The sequence below is a fragment of the Brassica oleracea genome, chromosome C9 (assembly GCF_000695525.1).
Source record: "Brassica oleracea var. oleracea cultivar TO1000 chromosome C9, BOL, whole genome shotgun sequence".
NCBI classification, from domain to species: Eukaryota; Viridiplantae; Streptophyta; class Magnoliopsida; order Brassicales; family Brassicaceae; genus Brassica; species Brassica oleracea.
The window spans coordinates 3,850,711-3,874,261 of record NC_027756.1 but is presented as its reverse complement, the minus strand read 5'-3'; the positions used below and the strand labels follow the sequence as shown (position 1 = coordinate 3,874,261).

Here is a 23,551-nt window from a genome sequence, read left to right as displayed (position 1 = left end):
TTCATTCGCATTACCGCAAAGAACCTGAATGAACAATGACCAAAGGAGTCACTATTCCAATGGCCCTTTATTATTAAGAAGCTGCCCAGTGAAATCTAAAATTCAAATTATGTTTGGAAGATTTTCTAATGAACTCATATAGCATGGGGAAAATAATGTGGGTTGCAAGACTTGAAAGGGAACAATGAAGTTAACCCAAAAATCAACCAAAACATTCATAGCATGCATCTTTGACCATTACCTTAGCTCTCTCACTCAATCAAGCGAGTATACCTGCTTATGCGAAAGATGGTAGAAACATCCCACATTTGAATGTTACATTGTCTTTACATATATCATTTATATTAGTTATACGCAATGTTTAAAATTTCCCACAAATTGACTTATTGATATATGATACGAGTGGAAACATTCTTCATTCGTGCCCACACGGATAGGATAGGACTGGAAATGACCTTTTGCGTAAATACATCCAACGGTTTTTTAAGATGGCCAATGTCTTTCAGTCAACCAAAATGGTAGCACTCTAAAGTATGATTAACCCGGACTTTTAATTTCGGGTTCTTAACTCATGATTTGACATTTTTTTTTACATTTTTCGGCTAAGAGCCGGCTTTTATATCTCTTATTTAAAAGACAGTTTTTATCTTTTCTTAGTTAAAAGTTAAGAAACGGTTCTTACCCGAAGCTAAGAATCTCACCCTAAGAACCCGGGTTAATCATGGTCTAGCGATAGTATTTATGTTTGTGAATATGCTGTCTACAACTTGCTCTATTATTTAGGGAATCTATACTTTTATTCCATTTTAAAGTTAAAATGGAGTATGGAGTAAAAATGCTTCAACGCTACTATATTTTTCACTATATAATTGTGCAAAAGATGGGTTTACTCCATAAATAGAGTAATATATTATTATTTTTGTTTACTATTCCATTATAGAATGAAAAATGGAATAAGCTTGAAATACTTTTACTATATATTCTATTTTATTTCATTTTATAGGAAAAAAATAAAGTTTTAAATTAGAGATGCTTTTAGGAATATGACGTCGTCAGCGTCGACGTGCTCTCTCATAGATTCATGTACTCTGACCCAAAAAATTTGCTGGAATTCTTTAATTCCTATTAAGATCATTTCTAACTCATTTTATATTTTTCTAAAATAAAGAAGCTCCAATATATGTTTCTACAGTATAATTTCTTTGTTTTTAGAAGAAAATATAAAAAAAATGCTATATATTTCTTTTCTATTTAAAGATAAAATAGTATTTATCTATACTTTTTCTAAAAAAACTGGGATCTATAATATACAAACATACATTAGAACAAAACATATTTGTATAATAGAGTTTATTAATTTAGAGAAAAATATAGACGTGAGTTAGAGAATGTAACTAGTAAAACAATGAATAAATGGAAATTAAAATGAATGGATAGATGAAAATGAAAAAAATAGAATAGATTCATTCTATTTATTCCTTTTCAAAATTGTTATGAAATGTTTTGTTTTATATTTTGTTTATATGATTTTAGAATTGAATGGGTCCATTCCATTGCATTCACATTAAATAGTAAAAAGAAAATAGAATTAATGGAATTGATCATCAGCATTCCATTGCAAAAATGGATAATTCAATTACAACTTAACATAATTGGAAAAAACAATAATAAACAATCTACTCATTGGTATGCTCATCACCCTTGTTACCCTAAAAAGAGTTTGTGAGTCAGCTTTTTTAAGAGAAATCACACACATATAAACTTGTGTTCCAAATTTCAAACAATTAATTTAAATTTTCAAAATGGCATAAATTATTATGTAAAAAGTACTTGCTACAAATAAAATTTAAATATTCTGTTCGGACAATTAATTTGAATGTTCAAAATAGCATAAATTATTATGTAAAATGTACTTGCTCACCCTAAGTTAACTACAAATAAAATTTAAATATTATGTTGGGATTCTCCAGTCCAAATAAAAAAATAAAAAATTCCCACAAGAAAGAATTTAAATTATTCCGTTAGAGCAGTTTCTACCCATAACACTATTTTATTGTCAAAACCAAACTATTTTAGTGTAGTTTCAGCACTAAAAAATTATTTTCCAACCACAACACCAAACTTCACATTAAAAATTATTTTATAATAATACCTATCTATTTATATAAAGTAGAGTTTGCTTAATTCTGGTGCCTCCACGTCAGCCGCCAGATAGATAAGTCGATCGATCTCGCACTAACACTTGTCAAATGATGACAAAACTATGCGTTTTATTTACTCAGTTATTGTGTCTTAGGCTCTGGGTGTGTTGTTCACTACAGCCCGAAACAATATTACTCCCCTCTAACCCTAATTGCTCGATAGCGGATATGCATTTCCTCTCTCTCCATCTCTGCAGCGGCGACTAGTAATATCGTTTGGGACTGATATTGCGTGGTCACGTCGGAGACTAAGTGAGAGGAGAGGCCAAGGTGGAAGAGACGCATCGCGAAGGCTTTCAGCATGAGGCCTTCGCCCCCCCCCCCCCCCCCCCCCCGTGGAGGAAGACGCGAGCGCTGCGGTGAGCTCCGTCACGAGAAGATCCAACGGTGGTGGTTATGGATCGGTGGGATGACTATTATCGCCGTTGAGATTCTGCCGTCAGTGTATGGTTTGTCGGTTGCCTATATAAACACACATGACCTGGTGAGAGCGAGCGTAAGCGGGATCCTTTTCTTTACAAGAAATAAGAGCTTTTGTTATTTGCTTAGGTACCTCTAACTCTACAGATGAACAGATTAATGATTTGTTGTAGGCTGATCCATCGTTTCTATTTGCAGGCTATGCTTATCCAAGGGTCAATCAACGTGTACCATTTTAACACCTTCAATGATTGCTCGGTTTATGAGTAAGTGTTTTTGATGTCGCCAGGAGCAATCCAAACTTCAAGTTTGGTGATGCCTGTCTCTATTAGGTTCACGGAACATACCGTCTTCGTTCCCATGGAAAGGATTTGGCTCTGCAATTACAACCACCTCATGTTATTTGCGAAGAACAACACTGTCTTTCCAGGTTTGAATTGTTTACCATACTTTACAACGGCTCCATATAATGAATATAAATTTCACTGCCAAGTAGCCTTAATAGTTGTTTTGGTTAGCAAACTTCGTTGGTGAAGTCAGGGGCATTAAAACGATCTACAATGTAGAGACCCAGAGTAATCAACGTCTCATGACAATCACAAGGAGGTAGATGACAACTCTGCTGTTTTTAAATTACCACCGTTACACACATTTGCGACTTGCACGTTTGTTCAAGGATGAAAAACATGGTTTTTGGCCTCTGCAGGCAATCGACTGTATGCCTGAGTGTATTTGACGGGATTTCTGCACAGAAGGACAACTAAAGGCGCTACTCTGATGTAGAACTAAAGATGGTTTTGCAACAAACATATTTGGAGGTAAGAACGAACTCTCTGTTAAACTTTTTACACTAAGGTCTTGGTGTTAAGTTGTGGTCGTGTTAAATACATTAGTGAACAAGTTTTTATAAAGTCTACCCTATGTTTGAGGAAGCTTCTGATTCACGCTAAGTTGTTGTATATTGACGCCTGACCACATTTAAAATCGGCACAATCATCAGACACATAACCTCTTTGATTGCAGGCATGCTGTTCGTCAACGCTTCTTCTGCTACTCATTCAGATCCATAGAACATTCCGGTCAGAGATAAAGACAGAGAGACACCATTATTGGCTGGCCGAGTATCATGAGTGGAAAAAAGAGAGGCTCAAGAGATACCAGTGAAGTATAAAAAAACGGATGGTGACAGATACATACTGTAAACCGGAGATTCTTTTGCGTCTTGGAGGGAGATTGGTAAGGTAATTGAATAAGATATGACTGTTCTTATTTTTGGTTTACTGATTTCAGAAACTTATGATCCTGATTCCTGGAACTATATGGTTTCTTTTGTTTTCTCGCAAACCGATATTGTTAATATATTCTAGAGAACCACAGCATTACATGCTCATTAGAATATATATACGAACAGACGACTAGAAAAAAAGTGGTTCAAATCATAGTCTTCACCAAAACTTGGGAATAAAATTAAAGTGGCTGATGGAATTTGAGAGAAAATAGAGTAATGAGACACTAAATATAACACTCAAATGATTTCTTTGGACGCAAGTAAATGGTATGTGCTGGGAAGTTTTAGTGACGTTTGACCCTTCAATGTAAAAACAAAAAAGAAGCACATTTAGAGGTTTTGGGTGATCCACCTTCTCTTATTCTCAAGTATCACAAATGTGAAAATGGATTTAAATTTGATATATTCAGATGCACATAATTTCATAACTGTCATAGTGGTATAAAAAGAAATTTCTAAACTAAATTACTAACATTAATCACTTTGTCATAATTATATATGTATATATATTTTTTTTTTTTAAAAATTTGAAATACAAATTTGTGGTTTAAATTTTGTTTGGAATTCACACTCTAACCCAACTAGGAAGAGAGTTAAAAGGGTATAAACAAACTCTTTAATTTTGAAACTTAATGATTCTAAAACCAAAACGAATTTTAAATCAATTGTAAACTTAACAATTATTTTACATAAGAACTTAAATAACCAACATAGAAGAATATTTCGATCATAATTAAGATTTAATTGATTTTTTATCATCTTGCTCACAGTTCTATATATATATATAGGATTTTCAGTTGTAAAAAAGAAAATTGTGAGTTTTAATCATTTAAATGATTATAACTTACATAGAATTATAAAACGAATTTTAAATGATTAAAATTGTTAAAAATATATATATTTTCTTCCCCATATTATGATTTTATCATTTTTTGCATTAAAGTGTCGTTTTGTTGATATGTGACCATAAGGAGGTATCTCTATTTATCTCTACTTCATAAATAATCTTTATAGCTAGCAATACATCAAATAGTTATGATTTTCTGTTACTAATTTTGTTTAACATAAACATTGGTAGAAAAAAAAAGTAACAATTGTGGAATTCATTATTTTTCAAATATAATAATACATAAATATACAACCTAACATGTTATTTGTAAATATTAAATAGTAACAATTAATATCATATTTTTATGCTACTTGCCTATTTTTTCTTTAAAAAGAGATAATAAATTTGCTTTTCATTTTAAATTTTTAAAATTATAAAGTTTAAGAAGAAATTTATTAAAAATTCATTAAATTCAAGAAAAGAAAATATTGTGAACAAAGTAAAATAATTATATTTTTATGAATTGTTTTAATATAGTAATAAATTTATAATTTCTATAAAAAAGTAAAATTTGTAGTAAAAATAATGAAAATATAATATAAATAAACCAAAATTTCATTAAATTTTTAAATAACTTTGTATTATTTCTTTATTTTCTTACCCATTTGTAGGGCGGATCCGACTCTAGATATATGTATTTATGTTTTTATTTTTCATTTATTTAATTGTCTATTTTATTAATAAAATAAGTGAATATTGTTCTAGTGGGATGAATAGTGTTTAGTGTGGCGAATAGTGTCACACCAAATTTGGTGTGATATTATAGTGTTGCATTAAAATGATGTAATTTTTAGTGTTGGGTTGGAGAAGATTTCTGCATCAAAACCACATTAAAATATAATTTTAGTGTTGGGTTGTAGATGGCCTTACGAGTTTCTGCTAACACTTAAACATTTTAAAATAGTTGCTATTTTTTAATCCAAAACTTGTATTTATGCTGTGTGAGAAATTTCCTCTTTCTTAAACACAGGTTGCTTTCTTGACATTTCTTCTGCATGCCTAGAAGGACTATTATCCTCAACAAAACAAAATTCCATTAGATTTGGTTGATTTTAGGTCTCACATTTAGTAGTAAACTTGTTTTATAAATAAGAAATACTTTCTTCTACCTGTGATCTCATATCTCATCAAATCTGGTTAAAGTTTATTCTGATCTACCTCGAGAGAAAAAGGTATGTTCAGTTTCTTTTAATTTTAACTTTTGGATATTAATTTATTCAGATATAAAATCCACCAAATCAAGTTTAGTGTTGGCCAAGTTTTTGTAAACTGAAACTGGCTGTCTTATGTAGTTTGCATTTTCTGCGTTTGTTTTTCGGTTTCCAACAATGATATGGTTTACTAAGAATATCTTGGATAGAACATGTCCCACGGTTTAGGCCGGACCGGGTTGCATCAGAATATATGTGAAGATGATGTATATATTATTTTGTATAGACCTGAATTAATTTGTACTACAATTTGCATTTTGTTCATCACCGTTTGAATTAAGACTAGTTTTGTATGTAATTGGAAATGTAAAATATAGGAAGAAGAAGAAGAAAAATGGGAGGAGGAGCGAGGGATTCAAAGAACTCTGGTCCCAAGCATCTTCCATGCATTGATTGGTACAATTTTATTTTTTGATTTCCTATACTACGATTATTAAGGGTGCAGAAGCTAATTTTATCTAGCAAAGTTTTAATGTTTTCATAAAAAAAATTATAAATATGCATATGTTTGCACGTACTCTCGATTTAATAAGCTTGCTCCGCCCCTGTTAATACTAAACATATATAGTTGCTTTGTTTTTAATAGGTTAGACTCCTACCATCGAACCGTAGTGACATCAAGTTTGGTACATGGAGTCTACTTATTGCAACGGGAAAAGCAAAAGAAAGTGAACTCACAAGCCTACATCTGGTGGGAATCCTTCGGTTTCTCTTTAGCCGAACTCTTGGTCAACGAAGATGATAGCTCCATATACGGCGCCGTTTTTAAGTATAACAACTACCAGAATAAACCTCATTTTGGTATGCCTCCGCGTTACATGATTGCCTTCCGCGGCACTGTTCTTAAATCAAAAACTTGGCTTTCTGATCTGAAAGAAGACATTCGATGCTTGTTCAACAACCTTAATAAAGGCAGTAGGTTTCAACAAGCCATACAAGCAACCGAAACTGTATTGGAAACTACCGAGACATCATCTGTCTGGCTAGCTGGACACTCTCTGGGAGCAGGTATAGCGCTGATGGTCGGGAAGACCATGACGAAACGTGGATTCCCCCTCAAGACCTACGCATTCAGCCCGCCAATCTTGTCTTTTCCTCTAGAGAAACTACTTGATATTGATGTGGTTAAACACCTGTTTCGATTCGCTGAGAGTCTCATCAAAGGGACCGTAGCCGTGCTAGCTCATCTTCAGGTAAATAATAGTCTCTCCTGTCTTTGAAGGAGAAATTTTTTAAAATAAAAGTTTATCTAAAAAAAATACATATTTTATATTTTTATGTAATTTTTATTAGTTAATAATGATAAATTGTAAACATTAAAAATTAGATATAGTTATTTAAATCCTATTGGTTTAAACTTGTGAAAATGACTAACACTGAAAATGATGCATTTATAATCAATTTTTAATATGTTTCAAAACGTGAAAACTAGACAAAAATACATTATTTAAAACAGAGGAACTATAATTTTAGTACAACCGTGGTGATCTCGTTGTTGAAAATGCACTTCAGTTAAAGCATAATAAACTAAGACAACTAAACTGGATATTCTCATAATAATTTCCTTTATTTTTCCTTTTATCTTTGATTATTACAGACTCAAGAACACGATCCAAGAATAGCAGCGTGGACACCTTATTTATATGTGAACCCATCAGATACAATCTGTTCTGAATCCATCGGTCTTTTGAAATACAAAAAAATCATGGCATATGTCGGATTAGGCAAATTTGAGAGTCTCGGTGCTGCAATCTCTCTTAGGTGTCTAGTTTTGGGAGTAGAAAGCGGAGAACCTATTCAACTTCTTTCCTCAGCCGATATGACAGTAAACATGAACAAATCTGATGTTGATACAACTAATGTGCTTAAGAAGCCGTGGTATAAGTTGAAGAGAGCTCATGGACTTGAGCAATGGTGGGAGCCAAACCCAGCCCTTCGGGCAAATTGGGAAAGCTACAACTTTAGATCCTCTGAACCTCGTATGGACTGAAGTCAACCTCCTCCCAACCCTATTCGGTAATATTGGTTTGGTTAAATGTCTTTTCCATCTGTTCAGATCATCATCCTCGGGCTTGGGGACCTTTCTTTTATCATCAATTGAAGCAAATTGTATAAAAACTATGTGAACTAATATGGGAACTCTTTGTCTATGTAAACGACATAGGAAACCTTCTATCTACCTTAATTCTGTTTCTTCTACTTTTTTAATGTTGTTGTTCTCCATATATATATGTGAATGTTCGTTGTAAAAGCTATTTAAATTATTTTGTTTTGTGGTCAACCTCTTTGAAATGCTACTATACTGAGAAATGTTTCAAGTTTTAATGCATAAATTAAGATTTTTTTTCTTTCTTAAGATCAGAATAATACATAGAATACAAATGATCAGAACGAAAAAGAATATAATTCAGCTTATATTAGAATTGAATATATTTTCTTACACCATGACTTAATAAGAGAATACTTTACAACTTAGTGATAAAGTATATTTACATAGAGATATTTAAAAGCGAAATAATCCATCAAGAACATAATCTTATTATTATTATATACTAGGGGTCGTGTCTGCGCTTCGCGCGGAATATTGTTTTATTATTGTTAAAAGTATAACTTTTTGGATAATGTAATTATGTTATCGTTTTTATTTGTTAAAAGCATTATTTGGTGCTTTTAGTGCGTTATATAGTAGTAGGTGATAGGTTAATATACTTTGTGGGTTTTTTTTAATAGTGTGTTGTTGTGTATATATAGTACTTGTTATTAGTGAAGTGAGCCTCTAACGTAAAAGCATATTGAATTTCAATAACTTTTGCATTTACTCATTTGTTGATTCTAAGATAAACGGTTTCAGCGTCAAAATTGTATTTTTATTTTTTTTCATATTTTTGAAATTTATAACTTTAAGATGTTTTTTGCCCTCTCCCCATATTTTGACCTTGAACCGTCACCATCTATGTACTTCGTTTATCTTTCTTATGTGTGGTGCTTCTCACCATCACTGGAAAAAGACTCATCTCCTTCTCTTGTTCTTCATTGCCTTCTTCACTTGTGAGATTATATGGTATTTATTATAGATCGGGTTTATGAGTTCTTAGTTGTGCGGTTGATTCTCACGGCGTTGTAGGGTGTTCCAGACAATATTGGTTGTGCCTCTTATTCCTTAGATTTCGGCCGATGTTAGGAACTGCATCTCCTTGGTTGGATCAGAGTTTAGTTGTTTTTGATGTTGTCTTCCTCTTCGTTAGTTTACCATCATTAGTCCATGCTCTTCTTGGTTTTCAAGATCTAGTTTTTGGTGTTCTGACTTCTATGCTCTCTTTCATAGCTCGAGGACGGCTCCACAGTTTGCTGATTCCGTTTTGTCTCCCTTTCCCTTTTTATTCTCTCATCTCGTTATAGTTTTCATCGCATCTCTGGTGGCTCTCCCTTTCACCATGTTTGCCACTCAAGGTTTGGATAATGTTTTCGTTCGTGTATGCTATGTGGGATTGGAAGGTTGTTTCTGGTCTCAAGTTTAGTCTTTGATTTTTCGGTGGTTGTTTTCTATTCTCCCTCCCTCAAGTTGTTTATCTTCTTCCCATGTTTCCCTTGGTATATGTGGGCAGAGTTTGTTTCTTGTAACTTTGGTAACTTCTATCCAGAGCTTTGTGGGTTTTCACTTGCATGGAGGGCTTGTATGTTTTTGTTTCGTTTTCGAGGTGTTTCTTATCTTTTAGTTAGTGGTTGTGCTTCCTACGCTTTAGGCATATATCTTCTTGCTTCTTGGTGGCTTTGGTCTTTTGATTATTATTCTCCCTCTGGCCCGCTTTCTTGGTTCTCTGAGTTGGTACTCTAGTTTCTTATTCTTAGTTTGATTATCTAATGATTTTAATAGTAAAATAAATATATAATTTGCAAATGAAATAATAAAAAATAGTAAAAACAACAAAATGGTGAAAGTTTATGCTATTTTTAGTTGTGAATAAATTAAGTATTTAAAATATATTTATATTATTTTATTTATTTTTTGAAGTGACCAATATGTGTGAGAAGGGTTAGATAGTACACAGTTAAAAATTGATGAGCTAAATTGCAATAATCTAAAAGAAGAAAGATCTAAAATACAAAGAAAAAATATGAGACACATGTCAACAAATCTCTCTTCCACATGTTATAAGAAAAGAGAAAAGTCTATTTTATATTATACTAGGGCCAGACCCGCCCTACGGACGAGGCGGGTAAGCAAATGAACAAAATAATATAAATATATTTTAAATTTTAATATTTTTTTAGTTTATTTTAATTATAATTTCATTATTTTACTACAAATTTTACTAATTCTTATTTTTTTAGAAATTATATATTTGTTATTATATTATAGTAATTCATTAAAAATATAAATATTTTACTTTGTATACAATATTTGTTTTTCTTGAATTGAATAGATTTTTAAAACATTTTAATAGATTTTTAATAAATATTTCTTTAAAAAAATAAGCAAGAACCATTAAAATATGATATTAACTAAGGCAAATATGCGCTTCACGCGAAAATTTATTGCAATATATTTTATTTTAACATTTGTATTTAGTTTAACTGATTTGATATTAATTGAAATTGTGTTTTATTTTTATTATGTTTCAAAAATATATATTTTAATTTGTTTGTTTTAGTATAAGTTATTTAATTTTATTTCTGTCATTTTTTGTTTGTTATCGGGTTATTGTACATTATGTCTTTTGTTGGACTATGCAAGTATATATATTTTCAGTTTCATATCAATATTAAAATTATGGTTGAGCTTTTTATTGGTGTTTATTGTTGCTATATAAATTTTGACTCTTTCCAAAATAATACCAAAACAATAAAACAATACGAAACCAAAAATCTGGAGAACAAAAAAGTTTCATAACCACAACGTAAATACTAAAATTACCATGTATACCAATTATATTTCAACAAAAAGAAAACCAGAACTGATTAACTAAAAAGTTGCAAGACAACTACATTATTCAGTGAAGGGTAAAAACTTACCATAAATGGAATTGAGATATTTTGGGCCAGCTTCATTTCTCAATAGTTGGAGTGGTCAGGATCCTATATACACACCGGAATAACACATCACATTTGGTTCGCATTTAACAGTTTCAAAACATGATCATTATATTTCCACCAAATGTTTGAGACACATTAATTCATCTATGTATAATGTAATGCATAATGTTTATGCTGATTCAAAAAAATTTCCAAAGAATTCATCTAGCACGACAAAGAATCAACTAACATCTGCTGACTCTTGTAGCATCAGGTCCTTTCTCAGTTCTGTCAAGAGGAAGTACTTTCTCTTGGCTCATTCTCAGTCGAGCAGAGCTCTCTGCAGGTTCACGCTCTGCGCTCTCCCGACCCTCTTTCTTATTCTTCTATGCGCTTCCTCTCTGCCTCAGCAGCCTCGCTCTTAAACCGCTTCACCTCTTGCTGTTTCCGTATCTCTCTCTCCTTGTTAGTGCTTCTTCTCCTTATTCTCCTTCTGTTTTTCAAACTCCGTCTCCGGTTCCATTTTCTTCTCTACCTCAGGCTCGTTCCCGACCATCTCATCCTCCTGAGCCGCAGCTTCATCACCATCCCGTATCATGATCTGAACATTGAACAAAATATGCAGAGCGTATCAGCCTCTGGTCTTTTTTCAAAGGATCAAGAGATTTTGTTTGGATATTACACTGAATAATTGTTGTGATTTTGTTTGGTTTATAACAGTAATGTAAGCGATTCAAACCTATGCCTTATAAAACACAATTAATATAAGATTTCTATTAATTCACAAAAACTATACCTGCCCCATCTCCAGATGAACAGCAGAACTATTTGTGATCTAAGAGATTTCTTCATCCTCAGTCTCCATGACTGTGGTCATGGAATTGCTTCAACCATTAAAATGAAGAGCCAATAATTTATGTAAACTTTCTGAGATTTATAATCAAGAAAACAAACCAAGAGAAGTATGAGAACAGAGGAAGAAGAGAATCTTTGAAAGATCATATCGACTCTTTTTGTTTTTTCAAAAAATATTAATTCAACTGTCTAAGACTTCAACATAGAGACCATTTCTAAGCTTCTATTTTATTTTACCTCAAGCAAAACTGAAGTTGTTTCAGTACCAGTGAATATGTATTGCCCAACAAAGATAGCATCTCCTTTCTTCACTGCCTGAAAACATCAAACAGGAACTATAAGGAAACTCAATAAACCATGGATTAGATATATGATATCATCTCATTCTCAAAGTGAACGAACAGTGGCAAGCACATTAAATAATGGGAAAGACTATAGAAGAGGCTTCTTTTTGATCTTGATTCAGTGTCAAAGCCACAAGTACATCCACTTTAAGAGTAATAGCTTTCTCACAGTTGTTGATAACTTGCAACTCAGATCCCACGTTATCAATCATAACCTAAAGAACCCAAAAACTACTCTCAACACGCATATGCAAAATCATCAAATCAAATAAATGATCCAAGGAGAAGAAAAGAACATACAATACAAAGCTTCTTAGTGCTCTTCACAGCAATTTTCAGATCATCAGCCTCACCCATGGAGAAATATCAGTGAGGAAAACACGAATCACGTAAGTCGCTAGTGTACTTGAAATCTCCGATTTGAGACAACTGCAGAGAGCTTTGACGGATCAGGATGTAGGATCGAGAGTCCAGGCGATCTTAGTCAATGCAGGGAATAAATTCTGGAAAAAATATATCAAAAGAGATTAGAGATGCATTAAAAACAAAATTGATCGATGAAATATAGCAGCCATGAGAAGAAGGTAACTAAACCATCGAAAGAGAGAGATGAATTATAACGATTGAGTGAGAGTAACTGATGAATTTCAACTCAAGAATCTCACATATTTATAGGTTGTAGATTCATACCATGGATGGAAGAAAGAGGGAGCTTAATTAATGAGACATCGTATAAGGAGTGGTAAGGCATGAAACTCGCAATCGAGCGTAGGCAAGAAACGATTCATTGATCCTTCAGGATATTAGGGTTACGGCGATTTTAATGACCCATGACACGCGTCAAACGTAGTTGAGCAGACTTTCTGACGTGGACGTTGAGTTGGCTAGCCCAGAAAAGAGGAAACAATCTTTTATATATATAGATATTTCAAGATACATGCATCTATATCTACGTAACTGGTCTTAAGGCATCTCCAACCCTATTCCATTTTTTACTTTAAAATGGAGTGAAATGGAGTATGAAGTAAGAATTACTCTAGCCAACTTCATATCTCACTCCATAATGTAATTTACTCCATAAATGAAGTAATCTATTTTTTTTGTTCATTACTCCATTATGGAATGAAATATGAAGTTGGATTAAAATAATTTTACTTCATTTTCTCTTTTACTCTATTTTTGAGGAAAAATATAGTTTTACATTAGAGATGCTCTAAATATTACGTATTATACGGTCTTCGTCAACAATAGTAACCACAAATTCTTTAAGAAACTCTTGAACTTGTGTAATTTTCTTCGGATAGCCCAATACAAAATTATACAGAAACTAACAAAGCCGGAGTAGTAGCCATCGCCGTCAAGGTCGCCACCATCAGATGATTTGATGGGCCATTTCCTTTCTCTAAGCTCTTTGAGTAGTGATGGCAGTTCAATCTCACGGTTAACTACAGCAGACTCCACAAAGAAATCTTTAGGTTTTCCTTGTTTTGCTATGATTTTAGATGAATTTCTAATTAGCAAGTGAATCACATTTTCTCCGGTTTTTCAGAGATCAGTGATGAGTCTCTGATCATCATCTAGCTCTTCACCATCTAATGTGAGTTCATGATTGCATGTACTGGCGAGCTCGCTTTCCTTTGAAGTTAACTTCTGCTGCGTTTATAATATTTTTATTCATTAAATTAATTATTTAGTTATTAAATATTTTAAAAGTATGTAGTTTTTTACAAATATTGTAATGATATATTATTATTTTTTATTATTTTTTATTTTTTTAAATTTTTATTTTTTACGGATCAAATCGAATATCCGGTAAAAAAACTGATTTTTGTATATGAAGCACCAATTATACCAAATACCTAGAAAGTTATGGAATCAAATCGAAAAATAGATTGTCCTTATGGAGCATAACGGAGGGATCATGAATATCTTTAAATTTTTATATCTCTGCTTTATGCCCACCCCTTTGTAGGATAGGAATTAGGAAATTAAATTCTTATCCCAGCTTTAAAACCCCAAAAATATCTCTGCTTTATCGAGGGGTTCTAAAACAATATTTAAACAGTAAAGTAATATAATTTTTTTAAAAAATTTATAAAATTTTAAGAACCTTTTTGATAAACACAAATTTCTCACAAATTGCATCAACACAAATTTTGAAATACCTAGTCAAACTGTGTTTACCAAAAAGGAAATTTCTCACAAATTGCATCAATACAAGTGTTGAATAAAATCTTAAATACAAATTTGGATTAAAATAATAGCAACCATTTTAAAAATGTTTATGAGCACACTTAATAATTAGATAATTAAAAACAATTTTAAAGTTTTAAACTGTATTTATAGTTAATTAGGGTGAACATGTACTTTTAACATAACAAATTATATGCTATTTTGAACATTTCAATTTATTGCGTGAGAGTTGGAACAAAAAAAATTCATGTACTATTTCTCTTTAAAAAATGACTCAATAAATCTTGTTCTTTGGGTAACAAGAGTAATCATGACAGTCAAAACTTTTATTTGGTAATTTTTTTTTTACTCAAATCGAAATATTATATATACTTTCTGGCTCAACAAACCAAGGACTGTCAACCATACAACAGGTTACAAACTACCTTCCAAAAAATCAGTTAACAGAAACCATTAGCACTACAATCACACCTACCAACTGCCTCCACACAAAAAAAACCCAACCACCATTTTAAGCGCCAGATGAATGTCTTTCATTCGCAAATAGATGATCCAACCAATGGGGATGACCCGCAGCCACATAAGACTGAGTAAGTCCTAAGCTTTTAACACTTTGCGCGATGAAAGAAACACTTCTAACCGACTCCCATGATCCAATCCTTAACTCCCAAGCTTCAAAGGCATGCAGTTCTTTCTTAATCTCCGAAACTTCATAATGAAGAGCAGGCCACAAGTGAGGTCTTTCAATTGCCTCAACAAAATCACCACATGTTGAGACGAACCTGACCTTCCTCTTCTTCATGCTCTGCATACTTTCAAGGACCCACAACCAAACCAGCAACTTAGCCTCGTTCCGTGACTTAACACCCGAGAAAGCCTTTCTGCTATGTTCCAAGACAATGCCTCCATTATTCTTCACCACCCACGCACCACCCATTGTATCGCAGCCTATATTCCAGTCAAAATCAAACTCACAGAGGAACCATCCCTCTGGCACCTCATGATGACTAGAAGGTAGCTCCCTTCTCGACACTCTCACCTCTGTGTGCTCCATTTGATTCTGGATTTGTTGCTCTAAAAACCAAGAACTGGACTCCTCTTTTGCTTTCTTAATAATGTCTTCAGCCGCATAAGCTTTACCTTCAAAAAGGAATCCATTCCTGTTCTTCCACAAGTACCACAAGACCCACGGCCAGCACCGGGAAATTTCAACATCAACCTTTACTTCCTTACTCAGCTTCAGGAGATATGCCACATTTTGATACACCGATTGAACATGAAATCCATTCTGAGGACATGGGATGTTAGATAGTGTCCAGACTTGTCTTGCTAAATGGCAAGTGAACAGCACATGGTTGACTGATTCCCCCTCAAATGCACAAAGTTGACATCGATCATCACACTTGAGTCCTCTTGCCATTAACAAATCTGCAACAGGGAGCGCTTCCGATAATGCTTTCCAGAGGAATGTCTTAACCTTTGGAACCGCATGAACTTTCCAAATTTGAACTTTGAGGGTATTGATTGACGGGAGAGCTTCAGCCACCACTCTAAGCTCCTTACTCCTTTCCTTTGACGCAAACCAGTAACCTGATTTAACCGTGTAGGCACTTGATTTGTTGAACTTCCACACCCAAAAATCTTCTGCAGCGGTCACTGGTTGGTTCTTCAAAAGAATCTTAATATCTGAGGGCACAAAGACCTCCTCCAATGCCAGCTGATTCCATCTTCTGTTTTGAAAATCAATCAAGTCCCTCGCTCTAAGATTGACGTTAAACGTACAATTTTTGATCCACGGAGCACGCGGTCCATACCCATCATCCTCATCCTCAAACCATTTGTCAGACCACACATTGATGGAATTCCCATCTCCCACTCTCTTCTGAAGGCCTTTGATGAGGAGTTCTCTACCGAATAGCAAACTTCTCCAAGCGTAAGAAGGCCTCTCTCCTAATTTGGCTTCTAAAAAGCAAGAGTTTGGAAAGTATCTGCTTTTAAGAAACTGCGCCAGTAAGCATTGAGGAGAGGAAAGAACCTTCCACGCTTGTTTTGCCAAGAGTGCTTGGTTAAATGCTTCCAAGTCTCTGAACCCCATGCCTCCACTTTCTTTAGGCAAGCAAAGCTTGTCCCACGCTATCCAATGAATTTTCCTCTTGTGAGCATTGGAGCCCCACCAGAAATTCGCCATAACACTGGAGATGTTAGCGCAGATCGTTTTAGGGAGTTTAAAAACTGACATCGCGAACACAGGTAAGGCTGAGGCTGTAGACTTTAATAAAACTTCTTTTCCTCCTTGCAAGAGCTTCCGCAAGTACCACGCATTCAACCTTCCATTCACCTTCCCTTTGAGATAACCAAACAACTCTATTTTAGAGCCACTAAGGCATTCCGGTAGGCCCAAGTACTTACTCGTTCCTCCTTCGTTTGAGATATTAAGCACTCCTTGAATCAAACTTTTAGTCGCTGGCTCAACTTGAGAACCAAAAGAGATTGCAGATTTCTGCAAGTTAATGGTTTGACCTGTGGCCCTACCATAAACTGCAAGAATGTCTTTGAGGGAGCGAGCTTCGTTTTCAGACGCTTGACACAAAAAGAGGCTGTCGTCGGCAAACAACAGGTGATGCACAGACGGACCAGCCACATCAAATTTCAACCCATTGATCAATCCCTGACTTTCAGCTATGTTCAGAAGATGCGTAAGACCCTCTGTACATAACACAAAGAGGAACGGAGAGAGGAGGTCTCCCTGCCGAAGACCACGCTGCGGCCTGATCCTACCATACGGCTCGTCATTTACCAGCACCGCAAAAGAGACTGTTTCCACACAGGTCATCACCAACTTCACCCATCTACCATCAAAGCCTAAAGCTTCAAGCAATCTTCTTAAATAACTCCATTCTACCTTGTCATAAGCCTTCGACATGTCAGTTTTCACCACCATACTATCATTCTTGATCTCCGGATGAACACGCAGGGCATGGACAGCTTCATGTGAAATCCCAATATTGTCTGTGATCAATCTCTCAGCTACAAAAGCTGACTGTTTGACTGAGACAATCGCAGGGAGTATGGGTTGTAAACGCCTAACCATAATTTTTGAAATGATCTTATACAGCACAGAGCATAGGCTTATCAGACGCAGATCACCCATGGTCTCAGGTTCTTGAACTTTAGGCAGTAGACACAAGTAGGTGAAATTCCAGTCCACCGGCATTATCCCTCTTTCAAAAAAATTTCTCACTTCCACCAAGACTTTTGGGCCAATCTCATCCCAATATTGCTGAAAGAAAAGACCCGACATGCCATCTGGACCTGGGGGGCTCGAAGCTTTGATACTGAAGACTGCACCTTTGATCTCATCATCCGTGACCACACTAACCAAGACTTGGTTCATTGCTTCCGAGACTCTAGGTCTCATGTCTTGAAACCATGGCTGATAACTTGAGGGGTTAGAAGACTTGAATAAAGTAGAGAAATAGTCCACTGCCACTTGAGCTTTCGCTTCTTCATACCATTGTTCCACCCCGTTGCTATCCCTGATTTTGATTAACTTCCTCTTTGCTCTGTTCACCTTGACAGACTCATGAAAGAATTTAGAATTTCTGTCCCCAAACTTCAACCATTTCTCCATGCTTCTTTGTTGCCAGAAAAGTTCTTCTTCCCTATACGCTTTGCAGAGCTCCTTTCTTATCACTCTAACCGCATGCCAGCAGGGATAATTCCTTGACTGAAACCATTCCAGCCTTCTTTCCAAAATATGTATTCTATCCTTGGCATTAAAGACTCTCCCTTTCTTCCAAAGACTAATCGCACCCCTGCAGTCTCTTAGTCTTTTAGCAACACATTTGTTGGTTGAAACACTGGATGGACCTCTCCACGCTTTGATTATCTTAAGTTTGACCTCAGGATGAAACAAAAGTTTTTTGTCAAAACGGAACTGGCCCTTCTTTCTCGCATTCATAGCTTGCAATTTCACCAATACTGGTATGTGGTCTGAACCGCGTTTATCCATAAACCTTTGGTTTGATGTTGGGAAAGCTCTCATCCATTCCTTATTACTAAAGGCTCTGTCCAAACAACACTGAATCCACTGTTTCCATCTCTGACCAGCCCAAGTAAATCTGATACCAACCGACTGAAGCTCTTCCATTCCACAAGCTGACAACATATCACCAAATGGTTTGAAAGATGATTCGTGTCGCAGTGGTCCTCCCAACTTCTCATCGTTACTTAGGATCTCATTGAAATCTCCTGTCAAACACCACTTTTCTTTTCTTCCTACTCCAATCCTACTCAGCCTTTCCCACACAATGTTTTTCCTTTCGTCTGACGCAGGTTCTCCATATATACACGACAGGAAAAAAACCACTTCACCAAAATGCACCTGCATACCAATCAGGTTCTTGTCCGCATACTTAATATCAAGCTTGATGCCGCTCTTCCAAAATAAAGCCAAGCCACCACTCAAGCCTATGGGATTAACTGTAAACACTCTGTCATACCCTAGCCATTCCCTCAAATCCTCCAAAACATTTCTGCAATTTTTCGTTTCCATCAAGAACATGATCTCCGGAAAATGGGATTGATGTATTTCCCGGAGTCGCTAAATTGTCAGGTCTTGAGTACGCCCTAATCCCTGGCAATTCCAACTGAAAATGCTCATTAAAGGCTGGGCGATCCCTCCCTTGGGATCACCTTTGGGGTTTTAGACTTCGCCGAAACTAGAAGCTCCCAACTTCACTTTCTACCTTTCTCTTCTTACTGCCTTCCACTCTTTTTCCAGCCACTTTATCCCATAGAGCTCCTTCAACTTGATCTGAGTCTAATAAGGGTCTCGGCTTTCTTTTTGATTTTGGAGGACGTCTGCGTTGGTAGGTTTTCTTGGTAACCCCCTTAGCAGCCCCGGACGAAGCACATGGTTCCGAAAAACTCGTGCTAAATACCGTAGAACCACCAGAAGAGACCCTGAAAGTACCTCCAAAGTTTGCATCCTCACTCTCGGCCATCGAAATGTTGTCAGCATTCCACCTCCCGGCTGCACCAGATCTAATAGCTGAAGCCATTAATTTCTCAGACTGCCTTATTCCCACCTGCATTTTCTTAGACTCCTCATAGCTGAAAACAAACCCCTTGCCTTTGTTGAAATCCTTGGAAAAGATAGGAGGGGCCTCGAGTCTTAGCACCGTACGTTTTAAGATAGGATCTTGTTCAACTGCAGCCACAAAAGATTTAACTCTCTCTTCTCTAACCATTCTATCTTCATTTGTGGCCAACATCAAGTACTGCCTCATCTCATCTAGCACATCTTTCACAATCTTCGGCCTTCCCGTCACTGAGTTAATCCCCACCTGATCTTCATTTAGGACACCGAAGAGAGGGTCGTCTTCCTGAAGGACTGGTTTTTTCAACTCCAGCTCCTGAGCAATTCTCTGACGCCTTGCCACAGCATCATCTTTCCTCCTTTTCACCACGAGGGGACATATGCTTTGTTCGTGATTTAATCTCTGACAGGTGAAACATCGCTTCTGAATTCTTTCATAGTTGAAGTGAATAGTCACCGACTTCCCTCCCTTAATCTTTACTATCTTCGACATTCTCAGCGGGTTCGCTACGTTGAACCTCACCTGGACCCTTTCATAAGGTTGAGTTTGTGGTTTCTGAGGATCAAATATGAGGATTTTGACTTCCCCCACCAGATCTCCAAGCGCCATTATAGCTTCCTTCGTATAGTAATTAATGGGGATATTACTAATACGGATCCACAGCGGAATAAACTGGAGATAATCATCCGGCGGATCTTCCACCCATCTTTCTACGACCACAACCCACTCGTTAAAGGTATGAACCCCTTTTTCCAGCACATCCAACAGATTGTGTTCGTGATCGAAGAAGAACTGGAAACGTTCTTGCGACAGAGCTACCCCTTTACACTTGCCTTCCTTTTGCCATTTACCTGGCATCCTCCAGATGAGGGTCGACATCTTCTGACATTCTGGGTTTAAAGTTCTACCCACAAGACTCAGCTTATTCTTCTCATTCGAACAGAAACCCGGCAGCTCCGGCATTTCGAAAGGCTCGTCTTCTTCTTCCAAAGAGAGAGCCATTAAAGCTCTATCCATAGCAACAGACATCTTCAGTAAACCAAGAAACCTTCGCGACCAGCTTCTTCAGAACGATTCCTTCCGAATTTGACCTCGAATTGAAAACTTTTCTTCCCACTTGAAACAAGAACCCTAGATCTTATCTTCGTTCGTGCTAAAAAGTAGTTGCAAAGTACCACAAAGTGGTTGTAATTTTTTTAAAGAAAACGTGTTTTTCCTTCTTTTTCTGGGTCCCACACTCCACTTACTTACTTCCACTAGAGAGAAAACCTTAAGCCCATCGAGGGACGCTCCACAAATGTAATTTTATTTGGTAATTTCCCACAAGAATTTTTTTACCAAAATAATATAATAAGCAAATAAAAATAGATGAAGTAAACGAAAAGGTTGAGAGACTCTAACAAGAATCTCTTATTTGAATTTTTTTTAAAAAATGGTGGGAGACTCTTATATCACTTGTCATTTCTTGTTTATATAATTTTTTTATCACCATTAAATTTTAATTACATAATTAAATTCTTTTAAAATATTCATATTTTAATGCTGAGAAATATATTTTTGGGTTCTAAAACAATATCTAAACAATAAAATAATACAAAAATTTTAAATGTTGGTGAGAGAAGGAAATTAAGTTCTTATCCCAGAAACTCAAAAAAAAAATAAAAGATATTTTGGTAAGATGTGTTGCATTGTGATTTGTTCACTTTACTTTTATGGTTTAAAAATTAATTACAAATTAGATTATATTAAAATTAATAACATTTTATTTAAGAGATACTTTGTCTAAGATACTAATGAATAAAAATATACAAGATAACAATGATTCTTTTTACGTTAAATGAGAGTTATGTTGATTCTATGAACCATAAAATGTTATGTTGATTCTATGAACCATAAAATGTATCTTAGACAAAGTATCTCTTAAATAGAGTCATAAAATGTATCATTGAACCATAAAATGTATCTCTTAACTATACAAGATAACAATGATTCTTTTTACGTTAAATGAGAGTTATGTTGATTTTCCCACTAACGCTACGTTATCAAGAAAGAATTCTACCCTTTAAGTTACATATTTCTCACAACATAAATCAAACAACTAATAAAAGAGGAATAAGAGCATCAGAGAGGACCAGGGCCGGCTCACAGGGGGGACAAGCGGTGCGACCGCCCCGGGTCCAAGCCCGTGTCCCCCCGTATAATAATAATTAAGGTGTCCAATTTTTTTATAAATCTATATATTTATATATCTAAAAATATAATAAATAAAATTGAAAAGAGCTCAAAATTATTTGATATGTATATAGTTTTATTTTCATTACAAATATATAAAATATTACTGATTAAATTTTAAAAATATTTTAAACATTATCTACATATAAATTTTAAAGGGTAAAAAACATTTTTTGTCCTAGGGCCCCTAACAATATTTCAAGTAGTGTTTTCTCTCTTTTCAGCTTGTCATGTCATCAAATAGGGTGAGGAGAGAGTAATCACCATATTTACACACAAATAAAGTATATCCGTAGGGCCGACCCTAGTATATAATATAGAATACAATCAAAAGGAAAAAAAAAAAACTAATTAAAAAAAGGAGTAATTTATACATTTGTTTTGTTTGCGTGTCATAATCCAGATCATACCTTTATCATGCATGCATGTTAATTGTTATTGACATTTCTTACGGGCTTGCCTTGGTGGCTTGTGTTACAATCCGGATACAAATAATGCAATGTATGTTATTGACATTAGAAACGGACGAAGACACGAAGTACATATATAGTCAGTTTCGATGGGAAAGTGCAATTGTTGCTCGGCTTCGAGGTTACTTGTTTGAACCATAAAAGATCTTAATTATTGACAGGGTCAAGAATTCGTGTTCGGCTTCTTCGTCGGAACGTATATGACGATAAACCCTAGCAAATCCCCTGATTTTAAGAGAGCTCATGGGATCCATCAATTGTGGGATCAGACGTTCCATGGTGAATATTTTTTACATGGATGAAATGATTTGATTTTGTTTTGTCTTTCAATGTTTTTGAAGGGAACAAAAGTAGAATCGAATCAAAATAATATAAAATATAAGTTCATCATCCATAATATTAGTATATATGTAAATGAGCTTGTTCATCATCCATAGCTGAAATGAGCAACACATGAACCTTATTGAACCCAAGACACAGAAGCATGACCACTCTATAAACCCAACCAATGTTTCCAAAGGCCAAGGTTGAGTTCAAAGACATTGATACACTTATTACTTGTTATGGACAGGGATATACATCTGCGTTCAGTTCAGAGAACACTGGTCGAGGTAGCGATCCATAATATCAGAGACGGTGCTGGTAAACTCCTCTTCTGTTGTCTCTGGGGACCATATTGCTTCAGCCTCATAGATGATTTGTTCGATCACAGATTCTTTCTCGAGTGTTTCTCTGCACATAATGCTTCCGATGGCAAAAGGCGTGAGACCCTTTTCAGCACCTTTCTTGAGAAGCATGGTCGAGATGCGGAAGACACGGGCGCATGAAGGCGGAATCTCCCAACCGTGGGATTTCAGAAGTTCAATGTCTTTCTCAGCGTCCAAGGTTTTGATGTATTCCAATGTCTCTGAAGTGTATGGCTCTTTTGCTTGAGGCCAGTATAGCCACTCGAATGTGCAGTCTTCAAACTGGGCAAATAAATTTTGTTTTAGTCTAAATACTCAATATATATATATAAATGAAACCAATGTAATCAATCGCTTACCTTATTTGGAAAGCAATAGCCGTGGTCGATGGGAGTAAGCACGATCTGACCATCATTTCCATCTCGGCTAACCAAAATGTTACCACCGTGACGATCTGCATTAGCCAGCCTAATGTCTAGAACCGAGATCTTGTGAACCTGATCAACAGGGAAGACTCCGTATCCCATATCTTCACAAGTTCCAACGTTACTCACAAACATCTGCAACGAACCAATCTTTGCGTTCTCTTGAGAGAAACTATAACCATTGGGATGGTTGAAATCTTTGTGCAAGCATTTGACCATTGT

General features: G+C 35.3%; 3 protein-coding genes and 2 long non-coding RNA genes across 6 annotated transcripts; 2 read left to right on the top strand and 3 right to left on the bottom strand.

Annotated features, from left to right (window-relative positions):
• Positions 1 to 2,529: 2,529 nt before the first annotated feature.
• LOC106317259 lies at positions 2,530 to 4,000 on the top strand. Of its 2 annotated transcripts, none has more exons than XR_001265090.1 (5): positions 2,530 to 2,685; positions 2,820 to 3,051; positions 3,140 to 3,227; positions 3,328 to 3,439; positions 3,645 to 4,000. It is a non-coding gene; the product is annotated as an uncharacterized LOC106317259 (long non-coding RNA). The 2 variants fall into 2 exon arrangements; XR_001265091.1 differs by having other exon boundaries at positions 2,530 to 2,750.
• Positions 4,001 to 5,890: 1,890 nt separating this feature from the next.
• Positions 5,891 to 8,259, top strand: LOC106317460 (GDSL esterase/lipase At4g10955-like). Its single transcript, XM_013755274.1, has 4 exons — positions 5,891 to 5,970; positions 6,327 to 6,405; positions 6,596 to 7,202; positions 7,607 to 8,259. Exons 2-4 carry the CDS (start codon positions 6,344 to 6,346, stop codon positions 7,997 to 7,999), a joined length of 1,062 nt encoding a protein of 353 aa, XP_013610728.1. The 5' UTR covers positions 5,891 to 5,970; positions 6,327 to 6,343; the 3' UTR covers positions 8,000 to 8,259.
• Positions 8,260 to 11,177: 2,918 nt separating this feature from the next.
• On the bottom strand, positions 11,178 to 12,597 carry LOC106316614. The gene is made up of 5 exons (XR_001264902.1): positions 12,522 to 12,597; positions 12,292 to 12,436; positions 12,115 to 12,192; positions 11,819 to 11,949; positions 11,178 to 11,623 (listed from the first exon to the last, which is right to left on the bottom strand). It is a non-coding gene; the product is annotated as an uncharacterized LOC106316614 (long non-coding RNA).
• A 6,538-nt stretch (positions 12,598 to 19,135) lies between these two features.
• On the bottom strand, positions 19,136 to 20,545 carry LOC106314137. The gene has a single exon (XM_013752071.1). The coding sequence runs from the start codon at positions 20,543 to 20,545 to the stop codon at positions 19,136 to 19,138; it is 1,410 nt and encodes a 469-aa protein (XP_013607525.1).
• A 2,065-nt stretch (positions 20,546 to 22,610) lies between these two features.
• On the bottom strand, positions 22,611 to 23,548 carry LOC106317222 (phosphatidylinositol 4-kinase gamma 3-like). The gene is made up of 2 exons (XM_013755073.1): positions 23,264 to 23,548; positions 22,611 to 23,186 (listed from the first exon to the last, which is right to left on the bottom strand). The coding sequence occupies exons 1-2, from the start codon at positions 23,546 to 23,548 to the stop codon at positions 22,806 to 22,808; spliced, it is 666 nt and encodes a 221-aa protein (XP_013610527.1). The 3' UTR covers positions 22,611 to 22,805.
• Between the last annotated feature and the right edge of the window lie 3 nt (positions 23,549 to 23,551).